Raw genomic sequence first — 25201 nt, forward strand, 5'->3', positions numbered from 1 at the left:
TTTCTTCCTTCCTTTTTTTCTTTTTGGTCTTTTTTGCTGTCCTGACCTCCCCTGGAACATCCAGGGTCTCACAAAGGATTTGCAAGGGACTTTTTGGATCGCTTGATCATACTGGGGTGGAACTCAGTGTGACGCCGGGCATGCTTGGTCAGATGGTCACTCCTCATGAAGCGCTTTTCACACAGCGGACACCGGAACTGCTTTTCGCCGGTGTGGGTTCTGTAGTGGCGGGTCAGCTCATCTGAGCGGGAGAACTTTTTAAGGCAGTCCGGCCACGTGCAAGGAAAGGGTCGCTCACCTAGGAGAAGGGAATCAAGACAGTATGAATTAAGATAAGGAAGATTTAAAAGTCACAGGATCACAGACACAAAGCTGGAAGGGACCTTAGTGGTCATCTAATCCAACCCCCTCATTTTACAGATGAGGAAACTGAGGCAGAGGTTAAGTGACTTACTCAAGTCACAAAGGTAAAAAGCATCTGAGGCAGCAGATAAATCCAAGTCTTCTGACTTCAGAATAAATATTCTTTCTTCTGTACCACACTGCCTTCCATAAATCCATGTATGCTCAATGGCATGGTTAATAACATTAACTTGGGAAAAGCAATGAAATAGATATGTCATTTTACTCATTATAAAGGGCTTTTTTTTACACAAATTAAGTGCTTTTGAAGAGATTTTCTCATTTGAACCTCATAACAGCTCTGAGGTAGGGAGGACAATTATAACTGTCTCCCCTTTACAGATGGGAAAACTGTAAGTCATATAGATGACCGAAGCAGAAAGTGGTAGAATTAGAACTCTAACCTGACAGTCCCTTTTTATTTTTTCCAGTTTCCCAAAGCTTGATAAAATTCTTCACGGAGTTATTATGAAATTAATTTCATTAATTAATAATGAAATTAAATGAAATTGTTATTTAGCCCTTTTCCCTGGTCACACAGTATCTTGGAGATCTGAGGAACTCCTCCTTTTTCTTCATATCAAGTAAGGAACATATTAGTCACTAGTTTGGTTGGTTTGGTTTTTTTTTGTTTCTGAGTCTTTATTTCATTTTATAGCTGAGAGCCTAAAACTGCAGCCCTATACCATATTTCCCAGTCATAGAATCTTAAGGTTGGAACAGACCTTATGGGTCATCTAGTCCAATCTACCACCTCCTGTAGAAATTCTTCCTCCAGTATAATAATAATACCCAGCATTTATATAGTGCCTTAAGGTCTGCAAAGTATTCTACAAATATTATATCACCTTTATTCTCACAACTACCCTGGGAAGTAGGTGTGATTATTATCTCCATTTTACAGATCAGGAAACTGAGTCAGAGGTTAAAAGCCATTCTTAGGATCACAGAGTTGGGTAATGTCTGAGGCTGGATTTGAGCTCATCTTCCAGACTCCAGATCAAACTCTCTGTCCACCATACCACCAAGCTGCCCAACTAGGCACGTGTCTACCAAATAGTCATTGTCCTGTGATTGAATAGTTACCAGGGATGAGGGATGTACTGCTTATTGTGGCAGTACATCCACTGGTAACCTGTTCAACTGTTAGAAATTTCTTTCTTATACTGAGCCAAAATCTGCCTTGCTGCACCTTGTGCTTTGGTCAGCACAAGGAGGATCTATCTCCCCTTTTCATGTGACAGCCCTTTTAAATATTTTCAGTTTCATTCTTCCCTTAATTTTCCACACTTTCGGGTCAATACTCCTAGTTCCTTCACCTATTCCCTATCAAACTTAATTTCCAGACCCTTCATTAGCTGGCTGCCTTCTTTTGGGTATACTCTGGTTTGTCATGGTCCCTTTTAAAAATGTACTGTCCAGAATGCAAAGCATTGTGCCTGATGTGATCTGACCAGCAGAGAGCTCCATGGGACTGTTAAACCCCAGCACTATAGGAGGTGGGAGAGTTAAGGTATTTGTCTGACGTCAAAGGAACTTAATACAAGGAAAATCCGCCCCCCTCCCCTTTTATGAGGACTTCTCCCCACCTTCCTGCCTATTCCTCATGCCTTTCCAAACATGGTCAAAAGTGCTGTTGATGGGAGGTTTTGCATACACAGACCCTTCTTCTCCACTGAACTTCCTAGAGGCTCCTTTGGTAGGTGTAAGGAGTGACTATTTTTCTCACTCCCATCCTCACCTTCCTGGAGCCCAGAGAGACTCACAGAGGCTGGGAGCTGTCCAGCGTGGTGCATCTGAGTCATCCAAAAATTATTCATTCTTTTTCCTCAGATTCTCTAACCTGTGCCAATGAGATGCAGAAATAAGGATAATAATAATAATAAATAATAATAATAATAATAAACTCTATCACCTTAGGGGCAAGTTATAATTAACTACATGCTCCCCTCTCCCATTTTTTGTTAAGAGGGACATTAACCATAAGGAACTCCACCACTGGTTTGCTCTCATCCAGACTAAAAGATGGGCCAGGCTAGGATGTAATAACTGACTTACTCCACCCAAGATGGAAATCTCTTTCTTTTGCTTTTTGGAGGGCAATTGGGGTTAAGTGACTTGCCCAAGGTCACACGGCTAATTTTTATGTTAAGTCTCTGAGGCTGGATTTTCACTCAGGTCCTCCTGACTCTGGAAATATCGCTTAATAGTTGCAAGTCGGACACATAGCACACTCCAAACCAAAAAGCTATGCCACTAAAAGGCAATCATAAACCTTTGAATCCTGAGTTCTACATACGAAGGATTAGATATTATGGTAGAAGTTGGGCATGAACATTCAAAAGCAATGAATGCATAAATGAATGAATGAAAAGGCATTTATTAATTGCTTACCATATGCTAAACACTATGCTAAATGTTAAATGCTGGAGATATAAATATAAAAACAAAGACAGTTGTGGGCTCCTTAAAGTACTCATAGTAGCAATAAGGTTTAAAATAGTTCCTATCTTTTGAAACTCCAGGGGATTAAACTGTATTGTATATTACTCAGTTTAGAAAGGTGTTAGACTACTCAATGCATATGTGTGCTTTGTGAGGGCAGGGATGAGGTCAAATATTTCTTTGTATCTCTCCCTCAGCACCACCACCCACACTCACCCAGATAAGGTGCTCCAATAAATACTTGATTACTCCAAACTGAATTAAACAGTTGTTTCTGCCTACAATGCCATCTACTCAGGATGAGCGAAGGGCTGAATGGTGTCTCAGCTCCCAACCACTCTAGAGTCAATGGATTATTACCAAGAAATATTCCACTTGTTATAATTTCATCTTGAGACCAAGGATAAGAATTCTTAGCATACTGAAACAGAAGCAGTTTAACAATGCTAATCTAAAATAGTGATTTATGGAGAACATATTATTTTAAATTTCTTATGTTAGGAAGACAGCTTTATAGTAGTGATAGCCATTAGAAATTTCCCATGAACTGGAAACAGGTGTATGAGATAGCTGGCCAGAAGTGCATATGCATCTCATTTAGAGGTGTTTCATAAAGACTTACAGTCAATCAACTAGTTATGAAATTTTGTTTCAGATTTCAGGATTGCTCCCCTAACAGGTATAATTTCATGTTTGTTTGTTTTTCTAAACTCAATTGCTTCTCAAACAGCCACGGTCACTGAGTCATATCCCCTATGCTCAAAGCATACGGCAGAGGAGAAACCCACAGAGCCATGCGCCACGGAAGCCCGCTAGCATCTTCTGCCAGGCTTCTTTGGAAAAGAATAACTTTTAAGTTTCCTCCTCACCCTGCAGCCACAAAGCTGGTTTTCAGTACACCAGAAAACAACAGCAGCAGCAACAAAAACAAAAACAGCCTTAAATTCCCAAGAGATCGCTTAGAGAAAATGGTATTGCATGTCTATCCACCTTCTGGGTGCCCTCTTGAAAGAACAATTTGGGGCACATTCCTAAGCTAGCAAACATCCTCTTTCAATTTAAAGGCCAATCTCTCCATTCTCTAAATAAGAGAGAAGTTTGTGTATCCCTTTATATAATGAACACAGCACTAAACCAACATGCCTTAAAAAGAAATATGCCATATTATTACCTATAGGTGAACTTGTATTTTAGGCCTAGAAAACTAAAGAAGGGAGAAGAGAGTTAGGATGTCATAGCATCTTCACAGAATTACAGACTATTAGCACTTGGGAAGGGACTGTGGAGAACATTTAGTCCAATGCCTTCATGATACAGATGAGTAAACTGAGGCCCAGAGAAATCAAATGATTTGTCCAACGTTACAAGCCAACAGTGGCAGAGTCAGGGACTACAATTCCAAATCTTCTCACTCTCAGATGAGTTCAAAAGGAAAACATTCAACATTTCTAGCACTGAAAGCATCATTTTCTTTAAGAGGACAATCATATACCAAAGAAACTGTCCAATAAAGCAACTCACGCTGTCTTCTGAAATACTAGCAATCATTTACATCAGAACCAGAACTTTTCGTTTTGAAAAAGTTGAACACACCTATCAACAATGCTTCATTATCTATCAATACCAAGAAAACGCATCCAGATCCTATAAACACAACAAACTCAATTTTACAGAAAACACTACTGGATAACCTATAACAGGCATTCTGAACTATCACTGTTTACGAGCTGTTCTCCTTCCACTTATGCTGAATTGAAATTCTCTGACAAATACTGAACAGAAGGAAAAAAAATTCATAGAGAAAGTTTCTTGCTGTGTTTTTTTTTTTTTTTAACAGTTATCTATTTCCCAAGGGACTCTGTCTTTGTCTTTACTTCCCAGCTGCCCTTAGTAAGTTCAGACAAACTGGAAGACATATTCTTTTTCTAGATAAGGATTTCCCCACTTTCCTCAAATAAAGCATAATTTTTTAGAGAAATGACTTTACCTGGTGACTGGCTGACTGAATTTCAAATTAAGCTTATTCCTCTTGGTCAAAGTCCTGAAATGAAATCTTAATGGTTGGTTATAGGGAATGTCTCAGTGGTGGGACAAACTCAAAGAAGAAATTAGCAGGCTCTTTTCTAATTGTTTTTTTTATACTCATGCATTCTTCAGGTATAGTCATCTGCAATCCATCAAGGAGGCCAAGACTATTTCAGAAGTGTCTCCCCATACCTTCATCACCATCTTCTACCTCCCTCTTCTTTCCCCTCAATTTTCCCTCCTCCAATTTAAGTTAGAACTAACTTTGGTAAAGGTAGGGAGAAAAAAAGGTTGAATGCTTCCACCTCTATTCTATAGAAGCATTCTTTTGAAAAAAAACTTAACCATGGAGATTTTGGCACTTCTTTGAATGCAAACATCGATTTCTGTGGAGGATGTTTGTTTCTGGCAGATTTGTAGGAATGAGACTTTCTTTAGAAAGACCTGGTGTTTAATAATTGCTTAAAAGCAACCACAAATGCATTATAGAGGAGATCTCAATAGGGGGGTTCAGAGATGTTCCTTAAGGTCTTTCAAAATGGGTATGTGGGCCATCTGAACATATATTTTCCAAAAGATGAGTCCATCTTTTGTAGAAAAATGACTCATTTACTAAAGGTTACTAAAGAGACAGTGAGTCTTGGACAGAGAGCAATGGTCCTTGGAGACAGGAAGACCTCAAATCCTGTCCCTAATTTGGGGGTGTGTTGTGCTGGGCCAGTCACTTCACCTGAGTGCCCTAGAGAAACTTCTGTAAGACTGTAAGATGAAGAAAAGATGCTAAGCTACATTAGTAGAAGGAGTTTTTTCACTAGGAGTTCCTTATATTACTGGAATCACATCTATTCCCTATCCCCAAAGCTTCATCAGTGTAGATGGGAATGCTACTTTCTTTGAGTCTATGCCAACAGAATTCATGTTCTGGAAGGGCCTACCAGTCTAGAGAAGTGTCCAATAGGGAGTCCAGCAATGACCTAGGTACCAGGCCAGTTAAGTTTGCAGATATATAAATAATCAGAAGATTGGGTCATAGATTTACAGCTGGGAGGGTACATGGAGGCCAACTAGTTCAACCCCCTCATTTTTCACAAGGAAAAGGGAGCAGAGAAATTAAGTGACAGAAGTGGGATATGAACCATGTGCTCTGACTCCAAAACCAAGGCTTTTCCACTCTACCATGCATGCTGCTTAATGATTGTAATGCTTCTGGAGAGACCACGATAGGAGGGGAGGCATGGAGATCTGTATTGGTGGTCATGGATGAATTCATCGATATGTAACTGGGACACTTCCCAAGTCTGACCAACCACCATGCTATCTCTCCTTGACTAGAATCATCTTCTCTACCTCCTCCCTACTAGTTAATTTGGACTTCATTCCTGGATTCCTTAGCTCTAATAAGTCCGTATGTATTATTATTTGTCATTTATTATACTGTTTAAATCTAACTTTATGTGATTAGAGATTGTTTGAACCCAGAATGTTCCCTGACCTCAGTAATTCTCTAGGAATATCATACAAGGAATTTTGGGTTCTCCCACTTTTCAGACGCACCCAAAATATTCTTATTCTGTCCCCATACCCAGGTCTTGTTTAATACAGGTCTACCCAAGCTCATGCTATGGGTTCACCCAAATTTTATTGAATGCTTACATTTTCTGATATCCATCTCGATCTGCCTTGTTTACGTGTTGCCTTCTGGGCAAAACTGCTTAACTGTGTGCCTGTGGTTAATGGGTAAGTGGTAAGTATCCTTGTGCAAATCCTATATGATATAGACCTCCCAGAGCCTAGAGGAAAGGGCCGTCACATCTCCTTCCTAGCTTGCTCCCTTCTACCAAACAACCTAACAAATTTCTTTCCAAAACTACTTCAGATTTTGGGGTTTATTCTTGCAAACAACATCAGTTTTTGCTTTGGTTTGCTGGGGCCCAGGCCTCTCTAAGCCCTGCTTCCAGGCCACCACAGTACCCACCTTACCCCTTTTTTCTGGCTTCCCCCATTTTAATGTAAGTTTTTTTTTTTCAGGGCAGGAACTATCTTGCTTGCATTTGTATCCCTAGTGCTTAGCATAATGTCTGGCACATAGTAAGCACTTAATAAATGCTCATTGAATCTACCTTTCTCTAACTATCTCTGTGTCCTGTGTATCTGCCTTTCTAATCTCTCTGTGTCTGTCTTAAGGTACCTTCCATCCTGATTGGGCAGAATGGTCTTGCCCTCTAAAATGAGTTGAGTTGCAAAGCAACTTTCCCTAGATTTAGTGCCTCTGATTTCCTTTTTTTCCCTATCCACCACCCCTTCCTCTTTCTTTTATATCTCTACCTGCAAAAGAGAAATCCTTTCACACCTGAGCTGCCAAGATAGCAGTGCCAAAGTAGTTGGCCAGGGAGAGCACTTACTAAGAAAAAGAGCAAACGGAAAGAGGAGAAAGCAAGTGTCAGAGAAGTATATGAACTAAAAAGTTCTTGTCTCCAGGGCCGCTCCTTTCCAAACAGCTTTGGAGGTGCCCTAAGCCATCAAGATAGCTTGTAGATCTGAGAATAGAGAAATATAGCAATTCATTGACAACTGGAATTCTTCTAGACACAAAGGCAATCATTACTTACAGATACAAAATTCAAGTAGTCACTTTTCCCCCCTAAAAGTGCAAAATATTCCAGTTCATGGCAAAAAAAAAAAAAAAAAAAAAAAAAAAAAAAAAAAAATTTGTAGGACCTCTGGGAATGGAGAAGATACTTCTTTGCTAAAGAAGTCATTTCCACTCATGCTAATTTTGAACGTTGCTGGAAAACAAAAACCTTCTTTTCTAGAAGTATAGTTGACTAAACAAAGATATTTATGTAAGGACGAAATAGTTTGATATACTTTAAAAAAAAAATAACACTATCTGAACGCCAATATCCCATTTCATCATTCAATCTTGTGCAGTAATCTAATCCTCTCTGTGACTTAGTTTTCTTTCCTATAACATGAATTTTGAAGTAGGGCAACCAGACAACCCACATGTCGCTGTTTAATGAGGATTTCAGATCTAGCACTGGAAGGGACCTCAGAGACAATTTAGTCCAACTTTTTATTTTACAGATGGGGAAAACTGAGGCCCAGGGAGGCCCTTAATTGCCCAAAGTCACATAGGTATAAGCAACAGAGGCAGAAATACAAATTCAGGTCCTCTTACTCCAGAGCCAGGGCTTTCCCCAGGAAATCAAGCTACTTCCCTCCCTTATTCTTCCCACCCCTGGTTCTAGCAAGTCAATATCCTATAACACTAACCATAACCTTAAACTTGCCTTGTAGTTCCAGACCTGGCATTTATTGGCAGTAGAGTGTGTATGTGTGTAGAAGTAGTAGCTGTTGTTATTTTAAAAATGACACTAGACAAGTATGTATACACACATGTACATCCATGCCCACATGTACTTAAACATATATATAATATACATGCATGTGTTAATCTGGCAGTATGTATATATTGGGGGGGTGCTTTCCTTCTTCATAGTATATTTGTATTATTTTTTTTCCTAATTGCAAAATTGGAACCTAGAACACTACTTTCCATGGGAATGGAGCATGAACCACAATGGAACACCCTGAGCATGAAATTGGCATTTACAGTAATAATCATTTAATTCTTTGTACTTGCATCCCCAGCACCTAACATGGTGCCTGGCACATAGTAGGCATTTATTACTTATTCACTGATTGATAAAAGGAACTGAAACAGTTTCTGAACTAGGGAATTCCTGAAATAATATGGTGGGAGGGCTATTAGAAGAGGCCTATGCTAAGGGATTGTATAGGGTCTTACTCTAGAGCTCTCCTGGAGAGGGATCATGGCAGCCTTGTTTGCAAAATAGAACAGGGAAGGTCAAGACCTTAGTTTAAGGTCAAAGGATAATAGTAGAAGGCATTTCATTAATAAGGGAAGATGCTTCTGGCTAGTATATTTTCTTTTGGCAAACCAATTAGGGCTAAGAGGACAGATTAAAACATCATAGCTCTAGAGCTGAAAGAGAATTTAAAGGTCATCTAATTCAATAACTTTATTTTACAAAAGAGGAAACTGAGGCTCAGGGAAGTGAAATCCTGTCTCAGGGACCTTAGATAGCATCTAGTATAAGCCTCTGGTTTTACAAATGAGGAATTTAAAGCCCAGAGAAGTCAAGAAATATGTCCTACAGAAAGTAAGTGTCCATGCAGTCTCAGGGAGGAAACCAAGAAGAACCAACCGTTTAGGGGTCCTTGTAGAAACTGAGAGCTCCCATAAGCTTGGGGCTTCCATACTCACAGCTGCAATTAGCAGAGCAGATTCTAGAAAGGTTGAGAGAAGAAGTGTTTATCCCAACCAAAACTCACATTAAGAAAGGCAGGACTAGGGCTAACATTCTGCCCAAAGGGACACCAGCTGGTTCCAAGATCTTTAAGAAGTCGTTTAACCAGGGCAGAGAAGAGAGACTATGGAAGAGTTGGGCTAAATTCTCCACATATTTGCAAATCTGACAAAGCTGAATAGTTAGGAATTCTGTAACTTTGTAACCTCATCTGTTTATTATTTACACGGTTTCCCACCCCACTCCTCAACCTTGTTTCCCTCGAAGAAAAAAAAGCACGGAGTCACCTACTTGAGTTCCAAAGCTGAGTCTTCTATTTGCTTTCTATGTGACCTTGGGACAATCACATAATCTCTCTGGGCCTCCATTTCTTTATCTATTAAATGGGGGAGGTTTGATTAGATCACCTCTCAGATCTCCTCCAGCTCTAGACATGTGAGCTTACTGACTGAAAGGAGGGCTATCTGCCCTTTTCAGAAAGCAAGTCTCAAGAGGAGAGGAAAGCCCTGTGTCCTCTCCTGAAGGCTGAATGGGAACAGAGGAGGAGAGATGGTCATGAGAAATCAATAGGGGAAGAGAGAGAACCACATCAGGCAACTTACACAAAGAGAAATACCAGCCTCAGATATTTACTAGCTATGTGACCTTGGGCAAGTCATTTCACCTCTGTTTACCTAAATTTCCTCATCTGTAAAATGGGAATAGTAATAGTGCCTAAATGAGATGATAATTATACACAGTGAGCACTATATAAATGCTAGCCTGGTACTCAAAGTATCATATACTTTTAAGACTCAATTAATAAATTCAACAACATTTAGACTTTGTATATGTCGTTGTCTATTTCCCCCCCCCCTTTTTTTTTTGCTTTTTTGGAGGGCAGTTGGGGTTAAGTGACTTGCCCAAGGTCACACAGCTAGTTTTTGTGTTTAAGTGCCTGAAGCTGCACCACCTAGCCACCCCTATATCTCATTTTCTAAAAACTGAAATCTATGACCTCGTGGATATGTAAAACCTATCCCAATTTATGTTATGCCCACGTGATATGATACCAAACAATTAATCTTCAAGTATTTACTATAAGGTACTAGGGACACAGCTACAAAAAAAATAAATAAATAAAATGAAAGGACCCCTACTACAAGAAGCTCAACCTTACTTTCCTAACAAAAATACAGATTAAAGCTTCTTGGTATCGCTTAGATGAAAAATGACAAACTAATTCATGATCATAAAATTCAGAACTGGAAGGATCATACAGACTGACTTAGAAGGTAGCTCAGAGACCAGACCATCTATTCCAATACCCTCTTTTTACAGATGGAGAAACTGAGGCCAATGGAAGCTGTGCTCTTTCCATGGTACCATAATGCCTTTACCTTGTTCAATCACACTCATTTTTACAGATGAGGAAACCAAGGCCCACAGAGATTGAGTGACTTGCCCACAGTCACACAGGTATTAAGTGTCTGAGTTAGGATCTGAACTCAGGTAGGTCCCACGATTCCAAGTTCAGCAAGCCAATCCAGCACTCTTCCTACTGAACCATGAAGTTCATCTAATCCAACCCCTTCATTTTATAAATGATCCATGAGACCTGCCCAAGAGACCTTCAAAAGCCTCTAGTAAAAGTCGCTTATTTTACCGATGAGGACAATGAGACAGTGTCAGGGAGATATAAGTGATTTGCTCAACATCAAACAGCTGGTGAAATGAAAAACCTAGGTCACTGTACTCCCACTTCTGTATTCTTTCACTTCACACTGTCTCAAAACACAGTAAGAGGCCCCAGAGGAGTTGGCAATATTTTAACCATGTATGTGTTAAAAAGTACAGAGACAGGCGCAGTGAATAGAACACCGGCCCTGGAGTCAGGAGGACCTGGGTTCGGATTTGGCCTCAGACATTTAACACAAAAACTAGCCATGTGACCTTGGGCAAGTCACTTAGCCCCAACTGCCCTCCAAAAAAAAAGGGCAAAAATAATAATAATAATAATAAAAATCACAGAGACAATGAAACATAGATTTCACAGTGAGAACGGCCCAGTTTTCTTCTTCTTTTTTTGCTTTTTGGAGGGCAATTGGGGTTAAGTGACTTGGCCAAGGTCACACAGCCAGTTTTTGTGTTAAGTCTGAAGCCAAATTTGAACTCAGGTCCTCCTGACTCCAGGGCCAGTGCTCTATTCACTGCCCCACCTAGCCTCTCCCATCCAGTATTCTTAACCTTTCTTTGTAGTGGAGCCTAATGGCAACCACTCTAGAAATTTCAGTGTGACAATTTACCTTGGAAATCAGCATATCAGGGATTGATTTACTGTTTTGTTGATTGTCTAGACTTAAGAAAGTGATGGAGAAAATGTTAATGATGCACATTAAACTTAAAATTGTGTAGTGTGCAATAATCTCCCTCTCCCAAGTCAGCTGTTAAACATTTACCAGTACATTAGTGCATGGAACCCCTAACAGTCTGGTGAAATCTATGGACCCCTTCTCAGAAAAATGTTTTTGCATGCATAAAATAAAATACATGGAGAGGGGCGGCCAGGTAGCACAGTGAGTAAGAGCACCGGCTCCAGTGTTGGGATGACCTGGAGATCGAATCCCGGGCTCAGACACTTAGCACCCACCCAGAAACACCTGGCCATGTAACCTTGAGCAAGTTACTTAACCCCAATTGCTTAGGGGCAGCTGGGTGGCTCAGCGAGTAAGAGCACCGGCTCCAGTGTCGGGATGACCTGGATCAAATCCGGGCTCAGATACTTAGCACCGCACCCAGAAATAACTGACCGTGTAACCTTGAGCAAGTTACTTAACCCCGATTGCTTAAAAAATAAAAATAAAAAAAATAAAATAAAATACATGGAGATCACAAAGTATAATATATTGAAATTATACATATTACCTATCTAATATGAAGTATATTATACTGCAATACAGTTATCAAAATATTTATCAAACAACTTAGAGCACATCAGGTTAAAAACCCCTGATTCCAACTATGGCCTCTTCTGACTTCCCTAAGGGAAATGCTAAGATTTTCTCTTTTCATATAATACACGAAGGTCAAAATGATTCTTAGTGACCACCTAAGTATAAAAATTGTTTTCATCTGTGACATGTATAAATAACGTAGCTGAGTGGGACCCCTAGCCAGAATGACATTTGGCAAAGAAGAAAATAACCTAGAATTCTTCTTAGCTGCTAGAAGGTGGGGTTCAAGTTGTTGGTCAATCAATGGGCAGAAAGATGATTATTCTTACCTGCTACATTAAGACCTTTGGGTTCGATAGATAGATAGATAGATAGATGGGTAAAGAAATTATTCAGCACCTGTTTATAAGGCTAGAATGACCCTACAGTAATAGTTTTCCAACTTTTTTCCACCTAGGAGGCCCACTCTTTTCTTTCCCATAATACAGAACTTCTGCTTCTCAAGGCCACCAAGCAGAGTCTTGCCTAGGGACAGGCAAAGGTGTATGTCTGCAGAGGCATTTTTTAGTGTTACTATAAAAGGCATAAATTATAAAGACATGTTTGTCATGAGGATAAAATTATTTCTAAGGTCCTTTGATGTTACTTACATTCTTAGTGATCCAGATAACTTTCTAAGACTTAAAAGTTACAGTCCATTGCCAACTATATTAGTCGAGAGAATTTCCAAACCAATTCTCTGTAACAAAAATGTCACAGGCCTCCGGTGTGTATATAGCATGTATACACAGGTAAATAATACTACCATTTGATACTGCTTTGTACCAGTTGGTACAAAAATTGGTATTTGTATACCAATATATCGGTATGTATAGCTACAGTAAATCAAGCTCTACATGTTACAAGAAGGCTCAAAGCCTCTCCTGGACAGTGGAGGGGAAGGAGGTGGGCCTATCCTTTTTGAACCTTCCCTAGGGCACACAGATGCCTTGCCTAAACTGTTCCGTCAGCTTTCAACAAGGGGCCAAAATTCATCTGTAATTCAGATGTAAAGAAAAAGCCCTGGTGAGGAGAGGACCAGCTCTCATAGATTATATCCAAGACACAGTTCCAAATATAAACTCTGCTTTATTATTGCTATTTTAACATCCCCCTACCTTGAGATGTTGGGTATAAAAGTCTATACACCCCAAACCCACTGTGGGTCAAAGAGATTTTTGAACTGGGTATTATTCTCCTCTTAGTCCTGTAATGCCTGTTATAAAGAGAGAACAAGATCAGGAAAACAGTCTAGGAGGTTTACAGGGTCATAGTTAGAAATGGAAGGGCCAGGAGAGGTCACTGAGTCCAACCCCCTCATTTTACAGATGAGGAAACTGAGGTCCAGAGAGTCTAAGTGACTCGCCAGAGGTCCTAGAGGTAATAAGTGCCTGAGACAGGATTCCAACACAGGTCTTCCGGACTTTAAGCCCAGGGCTCTACCCATTAGAGCAGGCCCAAGAGTCAAGGTCCGGTCATTAACACCATGAATATCAAATGGCCAAAGCTCTGGTGGGTGAGTCTCTGGTAGGAGGACACTTGACCCAAGAGTGTTTACTAGGACTAAATCTCATCCTCAATGGTGAAGACCCACTCAGTGAGGCACTGCCTACAGTGCCCTCAGCCTGGTCTGTGGCACAGTGCAGGACATGAGGCATTACCCAGGTAGGCACACAAACAGGACCCATGCTCTCCTCTGATAAGGCAGGAATGATTTTCACTGCACATGCATCTATAGCCAATTACGATGGGGAAATAAGACTGGCAATAAGAGGGAAAACAAGGCTGTTCTGTAGCACATTCTCCTCCCTTCTTTACTAATGTTCAAACAAACAAACAAGCAAGCAATGGTCTCAAAAACCATAATGCCCCACAAGGGTGTCAAGTGTGGGGCTCTGAGCCATTTCTCCGCAGGTGTTTTTAGGAGTTATTTTTAGGTGCAGGGTTTTTTTGAGGGGAAGGGAGGTTTGCCTCTTAAGATGAATATCGTGCTATGATTGTGCACAGTGCAGTTAGCTACCTCCTAAACTCCAATATAAACCGCTAAATAAATAATTCAGTTTCATGTACTATTAAGTATTATTATATAATATTATATATTACCATATAACAAATGCTAACGTTAACATGAGATCTTTATATCCATATCTCCAGGTAATTAGAAAAAAAGAAAAGAATGCAACATCTGAAAGTCAGATCAAGAGAGTGCCTAATCCAAGGCTCTTAGCCATTTACTCTACTTATATCTTTGAAACTAAATTCCAGAGAACCTATCAGTAGGGGCCCCCAAAACACGCCTCTTCAAACAGCTATGGGTTACTTTTTCTACTAAAGCACTGGGCCTATGGCTCTAATCCATCCAGAATGGCAGAATGTTATGACTTTGGGAAGGACCACAGGGCCCATCTAGTCTAATGCTCTCATTTAACAGATGAGGAAACAGTCTCAGAGAGACTTGTCCAGGAACAAAAACCGAGCATGTCAGAGCTGGGGCTCAAGCCCAAATCTAGCATTCTTTCCATCTTTCCATTTCTCTCCTGTATATCTCCTTTCTCCCCAAATGGGAAAGAACAAACGTCACAGAAAAGTTCGGCTTTGCCCCACACTTGGATTGTATTATATACAGCCACGGATGATCTACAGACACACGACTGGATTATCTTTGGATGAAAAGAGGTGACTTTTGCTCTGGCCCAAAGGTGGAGGCAAGACTCAGTAGCAAAAGAAAAGGAAGGGTGGGCAAGGCCTGAAGTTGTAAGATTATATTGGACCAAGCTTCTTCAATCACAACCACAAAACATGCTTAGAGGGAACAGCAACAGAGAAGGGATTGTCTGACTTTGGGATCAGATCCAACTAGGCCTTGGGAGAGAGGGGTGGGGTCTATCCCCATTGGCAGGAAGCCCAGATAATCCAACCTGGATCCCTCTAATGTCCAGCGCCAAGACTCCTGGGAAAGACCACAGATGCTTCCACTTCTCAATGACTTACCTACAGCAAACCCCTTATTTAGTTCAAGATTTCTCAGGCATCCCAAGTCACAGGGTCATAGATTTAGAGCTAGAAGGAAACTTCGAAGCCACCTAGTCCAATCTTCTTATTTTATGGAGGAAACTGAGTCATTCTCCCCCAAAAAATTTTAAATAGGGCCCAGACATAGCAAGAGGCAGAGCCAGGACAGGACCCAAGCCCTTTTTTACTCCATACTGCTCAAAGAGCATTTTCCAAAGTCTTTTAGCAGAACTGCCTGAAAGTTATGGCTAGAATATTTGAAATCTTAATCAGAATATGAGGAAGTGGCCATGGGCAGCTCGTGTAAATTTTAAGGAGAAAGAAGCTTTTTTTTCTGAGAGCCCACCTCTACTACAAAGCATCACTCATCTTAAAAAGGTGTCAGCAACTCAGGCCAGGGCCTACTTAAACCCTACCCCTCTTATTCAATAGTCTCTTTTTAATTGCTTTTTAATATCAAAGATTCAAAGCTAGAAGGAACCTTAAAAGTCACTGAGTCCAAATCCTTCATTTTATAGATGAGATAATTGAGAAATTAGAGCGATTACAGGATCACAGATTTAAAGGAAAGGGGTCTTAGAGGCCACTTAGCCCAACCTTCTCATTTTAGAAATGAGGCCCAGAGAGGTTAAGTTACTTGCCCATCATCACACAGCTAGTGTCTGACATGGCATTCATTCCTGAGAAGCCAGACTTGGCAAGAGAGATCTTATGCTGAATTTCTGCATCCATTTTGGCCTTTTCTGCCTCACTTGGCAGGAACTCTCTCTCCCAGGGGACTGCCTGTATAAGCCAGAGGTGAAGAAGGTAGGACCTACATTAATATTTGTTCATACTCGCCTTAACATAAAACAAGATGGCCCACATTTCAGATTTCGTTGGTTCCATAAAGCTGGAATTCCACTCCCACCACTTTTTTTTAAAAGGTTATTCTTAAATTTGCTTTGGATTTTATATATTTACTTTCTCGATCACCATAAAGGTTTAATTTGGTTATTCAGAGATAGATTCCATTCTGCTGTCCAAATGTCCTGTTATGCTGAGTTTTACCCAGAAGCAGAAAGGCTGGTTAATCATAGGTAGATAGTAACTTCCTGGACTCAGCAGTGTCCAACATCCTTAGACCTCCCATCTCAGGTCCCAATTCTGAATTTCCCTTTCCCACATGCCACATAAGATTTCCAATAGTCTTATCACTAAGCTTAGGAAAAAGGACTCCTGGTCACATACCACATGCATACACTTGACTTGCAAATGGAAATAAGTGGCTTTCCCTACTGGAGGCATGAAAAATATATGTCTCTCTTTCATTCTCTCCCTCCTTATGCTTTCTCTCGGTGGGAAGCGCCAACTCTGAAGGTCAGAATGCACTGATTTCTCATTTGCTCTAGCGATTTGCTGGAGGGAAAGGTTGAGGCCAGCAGTACACATAAACATAAAAAAAGAACTGCTTAAAACAGCATCCTACTGGACTCTCTTTGCCTTCATCAGTCAAATGGTATTAAAGATACTCTGATGTAATGAAGGCCCTCAGGAAGGGTGGGGTCAGTGAGGTTTGCTACAGGACTGCAAGGGAGTGCCCAAATACCCAGAGGTCAGGGGCCACCAGGCCCAGGGTGACAGCTTCCAACTCAACTTCTGTGGCCCCGCCAGCTGAACTATCACCATTTCACCCAGCTGACAAGAGGTGGTATAAGGCCAGAGTGTTAAACCCAGGACTGGACTAGCCTATTTCAGGGCCCTGTAGAATCTGCTTCTCAGGAGTGTCTTTACCAAAAGAACAGATTTCCATCTGTCTGAGCAGGCCCTTTCTCCCTCTGAGACAGTAGTTAAGTTTTAAACAAGGGACCAGAACTGTATGGTGAAGCTCAGGGGGGCAGGACTGGGGGTCCTGCTTCTCTCCCTTTCTGTCATGTTTTTGGCCTCATGGTTCACAGCACTAGAAAATGCCCTTTCACAATGACCAACCCGGTAAGGATTTATGGTCTCCAAAATCTGTCCCAGCAGGAGTCAGAACAGAATACTCACATTTGTGCAATTTTTTGTTGACCAGGCTTTTTATGTACATTATCTCATTTGATAGGCTTGCTAGGGAAACATTAGACAAGGGAGGGTTGGGCGTATGAGGAGAGGGCTTGTGGCAACCGTGGGATGAAATTTAGAGCGCTCCTTTTTCCCTTCTGGGTGAGAGTAGCTGAAGGAAAAACTGAAGAGCTGTTAGTAATGATTACTGGACATGGAGCTTATTCTATCCAGAATGCTAATAACTGTAAAGTACCAAGTAATCAAATTGATAGGTTAGAAAACAAGCTCACTCCAAGGCCTGCCAGGTTGTTTTTAAGGACTCCTGGAAGAACAGATACTGTGAAATAATCTGGCCATTTCCCCCATTCCCTTAGTCCCAGTGAAATTGCTCAGGAAGACCCTTTGGTTCACTCTTTTCCCAATATATAACGTGATTAGACCTGGGGAATTCTATCCAGGAATTTCCCACAGATATTATGGAATAGTTACTTATTGAAATATGCCTATGGCGTTGAGCCTGGAATTTAAATCTGATGGCTACTCATTTTAGGAGGCCAACAATCTATTCTCCCCAGGTTACATTCTTCCTCTAACATGCCTGAATTGACATGGGTGTTATGCACTAAATATACCACCACACTGAAATGTCTATACAGGAACATGAATATGAATTTCATAGAATCTGAGATCTGGGACATCAGTGGTCATCTAGTCCAACTATACTCTAAGGAATGCTCCCATCGCATACCCAACAAGTCATCGCTTAGCCTACTTGAAAAGTAGTGCTGGAAGAGCTCAAAGGAAGGGGAACCCACCAATTCTTGAAGCAATCCATTCTCCATTAAAAAAAAAAAATTCAATCCCCTCATTTTACAGATGAAGAACTGAAGACATGCCCAAGATCATACAGGCAGTGACTGAGCTAAGATACAAACTTAGGATTGGTGGCTTGAAATATGGTGGTTTCTCCACTGCAGCACATTAGTACTTTAATTAATAACTACCTCTTAGCCTCCCACTTTCCAAGCCCTCCAAAAGTTGTATTTTTCCTTTCTACATCTATTTTGGAAGACAATCAGGGAAAATGGCTTCACCGAATCATTTAGGCAGAACTCACTTTGTCCTTGCCATGGTAGACAAAGGGTTAAGTGAAAGTGGTAGCCAGCTGCCTGCCACTGACCATCAGGTCTAGGCAGCAGTCACTCTTCCGCCTCAGAACTTCACCTCAAAGCCACGCCCCCTTTTCCCTCACCACTCCCACCCCTCCACTACAGGAGCAGAGCTGCAAAGTCCTCCTCAGTACCCCCACCTCAGGGTGCACCTCCACCTCCCTGGGGAAGGAGCAGCCAGCCCAGGGCTTCGGATGCAGCAGATGCTGGGCCTTTCCCTTTTTCTGGTCATCTGTCTTTTGCATGTGGGTTCAGCACCAAACCCTGCCCTCCTACAAATCACCAGGCCCTTAGTTATGTTCTGCAAAGCTGGTTACACAATCAGCTGCGCTTACGATCCAAACCTGACACTTGGAAGGGAAAGCAGAAATCCTCCAGGTAAATGTTACCTTGCAATCGCTGGCCAATCATTTTCCCTTTGCAGCCCGATGCCTGCCTGAAGTCTCTCGCTCTATTTCACTAATGTACACTCCCCCCCCCTCCACCCCCCTGAAAAGAATTCAGGGAGCTTTACATAACAATGCAAAGGAATTACCTGGCAGCTAGGTGGTTCAGTGGATAGTCAGGCCTGGAGTCAGGAAGACCTGAGTTCAAATCCAGCATCAGACACTTATTGTGTGACCCCGAGCAAGTCACTTAACCTGTTTGCCTCATTGCTCTGAAGCAGGAAATGGCAAACCACCCCAGTATCTTTGCCAAGAAAACCTCATATAGGGTCAAAATGGGTCCTGACTGAAAATGACTGAACAACAAAGGCCTCTGTTCAGCTTAGTTATTTCCCGAGACATAACAGTGCTACTTAGATAAAGACACAATAATGGGATAGTCTTGCTACATTTCTGAGGGCTGGCATAGGAGACACGGGGTCAGAAAGTCAAAGAATTATACAGATTGAGAGCTAGAAGGAACCTCACCACCATATGAAGCCCAGGGAAAGTAAGGGACTTCTCAAGGTCACATAAGCAGTGAGCATCAGATAGTCCCCTCAAACAGCTGTCTGGATAGCAAGGGGGAAGACAGCAATTTGGGCCAGCATTTATGGTACACCTGTTGTATACAAGGCGCTGTGTGTTCATTCATAGAGGGAAAGAGGTCACCTCTGTTTTGAATGAAGGGTTCCTTGGCAGACACTGATTCTTGAGGGCCTTCTTTAAAATGAATGCCTGAAATCTGGGGCCCAGGACTGACGAGAGACCTATCCTCTAAGGCTTTTGACTCCATGTTAAAGCAATAGGTCCTGTACCATTCACATGGTTCTCTTCAGGTCTAGGTCAGTAACATTCAATCAGATGACTACAACATCTGTCATGGAACAAATAGGTAAAAAGGAATCCTTGGCCTCGTTAGGATAGAGATCAGATGCTTCCTCCATCCTACCTGAGGTCTTTCCAAATCCTCACAGACATTTACCCGCTCCTAACTTGAAATTACTGTGTATTATTTTTGTTTTCACTTATTTGTGTAAACAAAATATCTGCTGTAAAGATTCCCTAGTGGAATGTAAGCTTCTTGAGGGTAAGTACTATTTCTGTTTTGGTCCTTGCATTCTCAGTGTCTCAGCACATAGAAGGTAGTTAATCATATTTGTTGACTTGAAGGTGGTAGGGAAGAGAGAGAAGATGAAGAGATAGAAACAGATAACTGAAGTAACATTTTCAAGGAACTATGGGCTTAACCAGGATGAGGGTTACACACTGCTTTGAATGTGTCTAGCCAAACTGCCTTCTAGAAACCTTTGTGGACCACATTAGCAATGATAAAGAGATAATCATAAAGAGAAAGGGGAAAAAACAGCAGCTACCTTTAAGATTTCAAATGTCCTTCTGGCCTGACCCCCAGGCCAGCCTGTATGGGTCAATTTTTTTTACTTCAAATTAGGATATAAGTATCTCCTAGAGTCATAAGTTTAGAACTAGAAGCCTAGAGGTGATCTAGTCCAACTGCCTTATTTTACAGATGGAGAAACTGAGGCTGAGAGAGGTTCAGTTATTTGACCAGGGTCACACTGGTAATGAAGGACAGAGTTAGGGTTCAAACTGAGGTCTTCGATCCCAAATTTAATGGTCTATATCACTACACACACACTCACACACATATATACATGGATGTATATGGATTTGGAATCCAAGGGCCAGGTCTGCTACTTCCACCCTTTGTGACCTTGGATGAGTCATGTCCCTCCCCTAGGTGTTCAGAGGAACCTCTGAACACCTCTCCTAGCCTCAGTTTCCTTATCTGTAAAATGAAGCTGGACTAGATGGTATCAAAGCACATGCCCAATTCTCAATCTATAATCCCATGTTATGATATATACATATATGCATATATATGCACACAGGATAAATATTAATATGTATATTTACTTGTATAGGAAACCATGTGCATGTATAGGCTTATATAATAACTACATGTCCACACATGTATTGTACATGTGCATTACACACATGTACAGATGCACACATGGCTGTACATGCTTTCCTACACCTATTATACATATTATTACTAATAATAGGATACACATATCACATATATGTACTACATAATATATACATAGGGGGGCAGCAAGGTGGTGCCGTGGATAAAGTGCCAGGCCTTGAGTCAGGAATTCATCTTTCCGAATTCAAATCTGGCCTTAGACATTTACTAGCTGTGGGGTCCTGTCTAAGCCACTTAATCCTGATTTGCCTCAGTTTCCTCATCTGTAAAGTGAGCTGGAGAAGGAAATGGCAAACCTCTCTAGGATCTTTGCCAAGAAAGCCCCAAACAGGGTCACAGAGCCAGGTATAGCTGAAACAACGAAACAATAACAATATAGGTACACATCATGTGTATATATCCTAATCATAGGATCATAGACTTAGAAGTAAAAGGGCTCTTTGACATTATCTAGTCTGACCTCCTGATTTTGAGACGAGGAAGATGAGGCCTAGGGGGCTGACCAAGGTCACAAAGACTGGAAGTAGCAGACCTGGGATTCAAAACCAGGCCCTCTTACCCAGAATTGATTTCTCATGTATGTGTATGTGTCTGCATATGGGTATATGTTATGTGTGTGTATGTGACATTTTATACAAATGACACTGGAGAGATGAACTGTGTTAAATGTGTTACCTTCCAGGTTCGGTATTTAGGGTATAACATGGTTCCTGAAATATGGGTGCTGGGCAGAGCTGGAGACATAGCTCTTGGAACTTGCAGAGAGAGGGAAGAATTTCCTAGTGAGGCCTCTGTCAAGTCTCCTAATTTGTAGGCCATTATTATGTAATTAATTTCTCTTCTTCAGAATCTAGCACCAATAAAAACCACAATTCTTAGATAATCTATCTGTGTAGAAGAGAGACCAGGACTGAGAAATTTAACAGCTAATCTTACCTTGAAACTGCATTTAAAGCTTTGAGGGGGCGGGGGGTTGTGCCACGAAAAATTCCTTTGGCCACTACAAGGACCCTTACTTATGGTATCTTTAAATCTGCTTCCTGCAGTGGGAGCTCGGTCCACATTCCATTTACGTGGGCCAACAGCCCTATTCAACGACTGCATTAGGATTACAGGCCTGCAGATTATAAACAAGGCACCTACAATCACCATATTTATACTTTTTAAAGACTGCCTGGAGAATTTTAAATGGCTGTCAGTAGATATTATGTGTGTGTGTGTGTGTGTGTGTGTACATATGTGTGTGTGTACTGGGGTTAACAGTTTCACACTTTTCACTGGGCAAAACGTCACACAGACACAGGGAGTAACCATTTCTAAGAAACTGTAAGTATTTGGGAAAACCACTCCACTGACAGTGCCAGAGATGGAGATTCTTGTGCTCTCATTTTAAGTCCTGAGAAGCAATAAGAAAAGCCTCTTCCCCACCTCCCACTTGACCTAACAGGGGTGTCCAGAAGGGGAATTTGGACCTTTGGGCCCATTCCATCTCCAGCCTCTTTGTTAGAGGTGGCATCAGTAATAATGTGGACTCCTGCCTACCAGGGAACAGGCCTGAGCCTGCAAGGCCAACAAAACAGCTGCTGAATGGTAACCACCTCTGGCCAGCACGGTACTGTGATGCAGTGATCAAAACTAAACTTAACCCAGTCATTTGAACTAAGAACAAACAGTTTTAAACCTTAAGTAACAAGCTCTAACACGGAGGATAAGGGGTGGGGAGACACCTTATCATGAAAATATGGGTAGTGGTTACCTAGTTTTTCTTTGAAAACAATTTTTTTTTAAAACACAAAAACCAAACCAAACCCCAAACCCCAATCTATTCCCATTCTAAAATTGAAGAGTGAAAGCATTACCTTCACAGTTTCCATTTACTGCCTTAAAAAAAAAAAAAAAAAGCTCTATTAAATGCTTTCTTCCACAACACAGGTAAGTCTTCTAAACCCAGTATCACAATAATACTGACTAACAAAGGTGATTTCACCGTGGCCAGGACCTGGGCTATTTTTTTTCTGAACAGCAGGTGTTAACGGGGCCCTCTAAAGAAGGTGGATTAAAGTCTCATAGTATTAAGGTCTTACAACTTTTCCCTGGTGTGTCTGTCTAACAGAGCCAGATCTGGCTCATTAAGGGACTTGTAAGTCTCCCAAGGAGGATTTTATACTGCGGATGTCTGCCTTCTCACTCTCAATGATCTAGTTCTTTACTCCATTTACTCTTTCTCATTTTGCTTTACCTGGGAGTGCCCCTTCGGCATGGTTTCTAACGAGAGACTCCTAACATTCATTACCAAGCCAGGACCTCTGAAATGAACCACGCCCTGAGTCTCACTGCTTGGCTTAGGGGTGGGAGTGACACACATAACTGAATAAAGAGAATTAACTCAGATATCTGATTTGGTAAGGAGCTAACCAGCCATGTAGTTGGCCTGTTGTCTATCATTTGGTCAAAATGCTTTGCTGCCCTAAGCAGTGTTATTTTAAACCTCTCCGGGGACTCTTGGCCAAATGTAAAGCCATCTTGGCAAGCCCAGAGAAGTAGCCAGCATAAGGCTAAATGAGAGAGGCATCCCTAAATGGCTGTCCATAAAACCTTCGATTCTGTTAGATTTACTCCAATTCCACAAGGGGAAAGGTGAGGAGAGCAGAAAGATGCTATTTTGACTACCCTTTTGAATTTAGCTACCCAGGCAGGATAGGCCAATTGTGGGGATGTGGGAAGCCTTGGGAGTCAGAGAGGAGAGAGAGAAGGGAAAGTCGGAATGGGGGTGGGTCAAACAATCTGCTCACCTCACAAGCCTTTTTAACGCCCTTGGCTCTCAATACACAATCTGCGCATGGGGCTTTCATAAGGTGCCATACTTTTAAAAGGTGGGCTCTCATCAAGGGGGTTAATTTGAGGATGTTTTAACAGGGTGAAAATACAGTTAAAAAAACAAAAACAATGTTGCAGGGAGGAGGAAAGTTTAACAAGCAGACAGTTAAACCCTCTTGTCCCATTTGTTTCTCTCTCTCTCTTTTCCTCTCCAAAATTCGCAACCTTTGGGGAAAAGTGCGTCGCGCGCGGCCAGAGGCTGGCACGCCACAGCTAAGCCCCACAGCACCTGCGGTTAAGGGAGCGACGGCCGCTAACCTGTGTGCACTCGGTAGTGGGCTTTGAGGTGGGAGGATTTCCCATAGACCTTGCCGCAGCCGCTGTACGGACACTTGTGCCTCTTTTCCGAGGCCAGTTTGCCCTTGGCAGACGCTCCGGGCCGGAGCGGGGACAGAGAGCCGGGCGCCCCGCCCGCGTCCCGGCCCCCCTCGGGGCTGTGGGACGGGCTCGAGCCGGACTCCGCGGTGCCGTCGCTGTCCGAGCCCAGGTCCTCCTCCTCGGGGCTCTCGATGCCGTCACCGCAGAGGGAAGGGGTCGCCAAGGGCCGGTACTTGTTCAGCTCCAGCAAGCTCTTGGCGATGGTGACCAGCGTGCAGTAGTCCTTCCACGCATCTCCGGGGTCGCCGGCTTCCTTCGCCCCCTCCCGCTCGGGCACCCTCCGCCTCTCCGCCTCGGCGGCCCCGAGCTCCGGCCCCGCGGCGCGGTTGGAGATGGAGACCAGGCACTGAGCGGCCACCAAGTCCGTGTAGGCGGCTGCGGACATGGCGCGGGCACGAGCGGGGGCACCCACTTCGCGGCCCCCTCCCGGAGTCTGCTCGCGGCTTTATGGTGACTTTTCCCCCACGCTCAAGCGGCTCGTGCTGTCTCCCCCGACGAGCGAGATCGCGGAGCCGAGGGGGCGGGGGGGAGAGAGCCGCCCTCAAGCCCTCATCTTTACGTAACCGCCAGGGACTCCCGGCGCAGCACCCACGACCCGGGGCGGCCGTGGGGGGCTCTCTCACTCTCCCAAAGCCCGCCCTTACCTGGCCGCGGCGGGCCCCTCCAGCTTTCCAAGCCGTCCCAACACACAAGCGCCGCGGCCGCCTTGGAAAGACGCCACACGTGGCGACTCCAAGTTCGGATTGCTAGTGGCAAAAAGCCAGAGCCCACGGCGTTCCGGGAGGGCTCAGCGCGTTAGGGGCAGCCGCAGAAATCGCGAGTGGCCCCCGGCGCAGCCACCCCAAGCAAGCCAAAAGACCGCCCGCAATCCGCGTCTGCGAGGTACTTCTGCCCCCGCGCCAGCCGCTCCTCACGGCTCCGGCATTCTCTCGCTCGGTAACAATTTCGCAGAATCCCATCACGTCACACTGCCAGCCCCCTCCGATTGGCCAGCGGGGAGGGTGACTCACCTCTGTTTACCTTCTCCCCCGGCCAGTCAGGACGGCCCTTTGGAGGAGAGGGTGCGTCTCTAACGGAGGCGTGCGGCCAATCCGGCGGTTCCGTCTCCATGCCTCGTGCTAGCCTC

General features: G+C 42.8%; 1 protein-coding gene across 1 annotated transcript; it reads right to left on the reverse strand.

Moving 5' to 3' along the window:
- Positions 1-25074, reverse strand: KLF9 (KLF transcription factor 9). Its single transcript, XM_069087022.1, has 2 exons — positions 23956-25074; positions 1-298 (listed from the first exon to the last, which is right to left on the reverse strand). The coding sequence occupies exons 1-2, from the start codon at positions 24458-24460 to the stop codon at positions 69-71; spliced, it is 735 nt and encodes a 244-aa protein (XP_068943123.1). The 5' UTR covers positions 24461-25074; the 3' UTR covers positions 1-68.
- Positions 25075-25201: the final 127 nt, after the last annotated feature.

Source organism: Petaurus breviceps, unplaced genomic scaffold (assembly GCF_028583685.1).
Source record: "Petaurus breviceps papuanus isolate PSGF00001 unplaced genomic scaffold, PetGlider_PUasm1.0 118, whole genome shotgun sequence".
Classification (NCBI taxonomy): domain Eukaryota; kingdom Metazoa; phylum Chordata; class Mammalia; order Diprotodontia; family Petauridae; genus Petaurus; species Petaurus breviceps.

Coding starts and splice junctions, on each gene's coding strand:
- KLF9 (XM_069087022.1), bottom strand. CDS start 24,460: ATGTCCGCAGCCGCCTACACGGACTTGGTGGCCGCTCAGTGCCTGGTC. Junction 299..23,955: donor CCACTACCGAGTGCACACAG/GTTAGCGGCCGT, acceptor CCCTTCTCCTAG/GTGAGCGACCCTTTCCTTGC.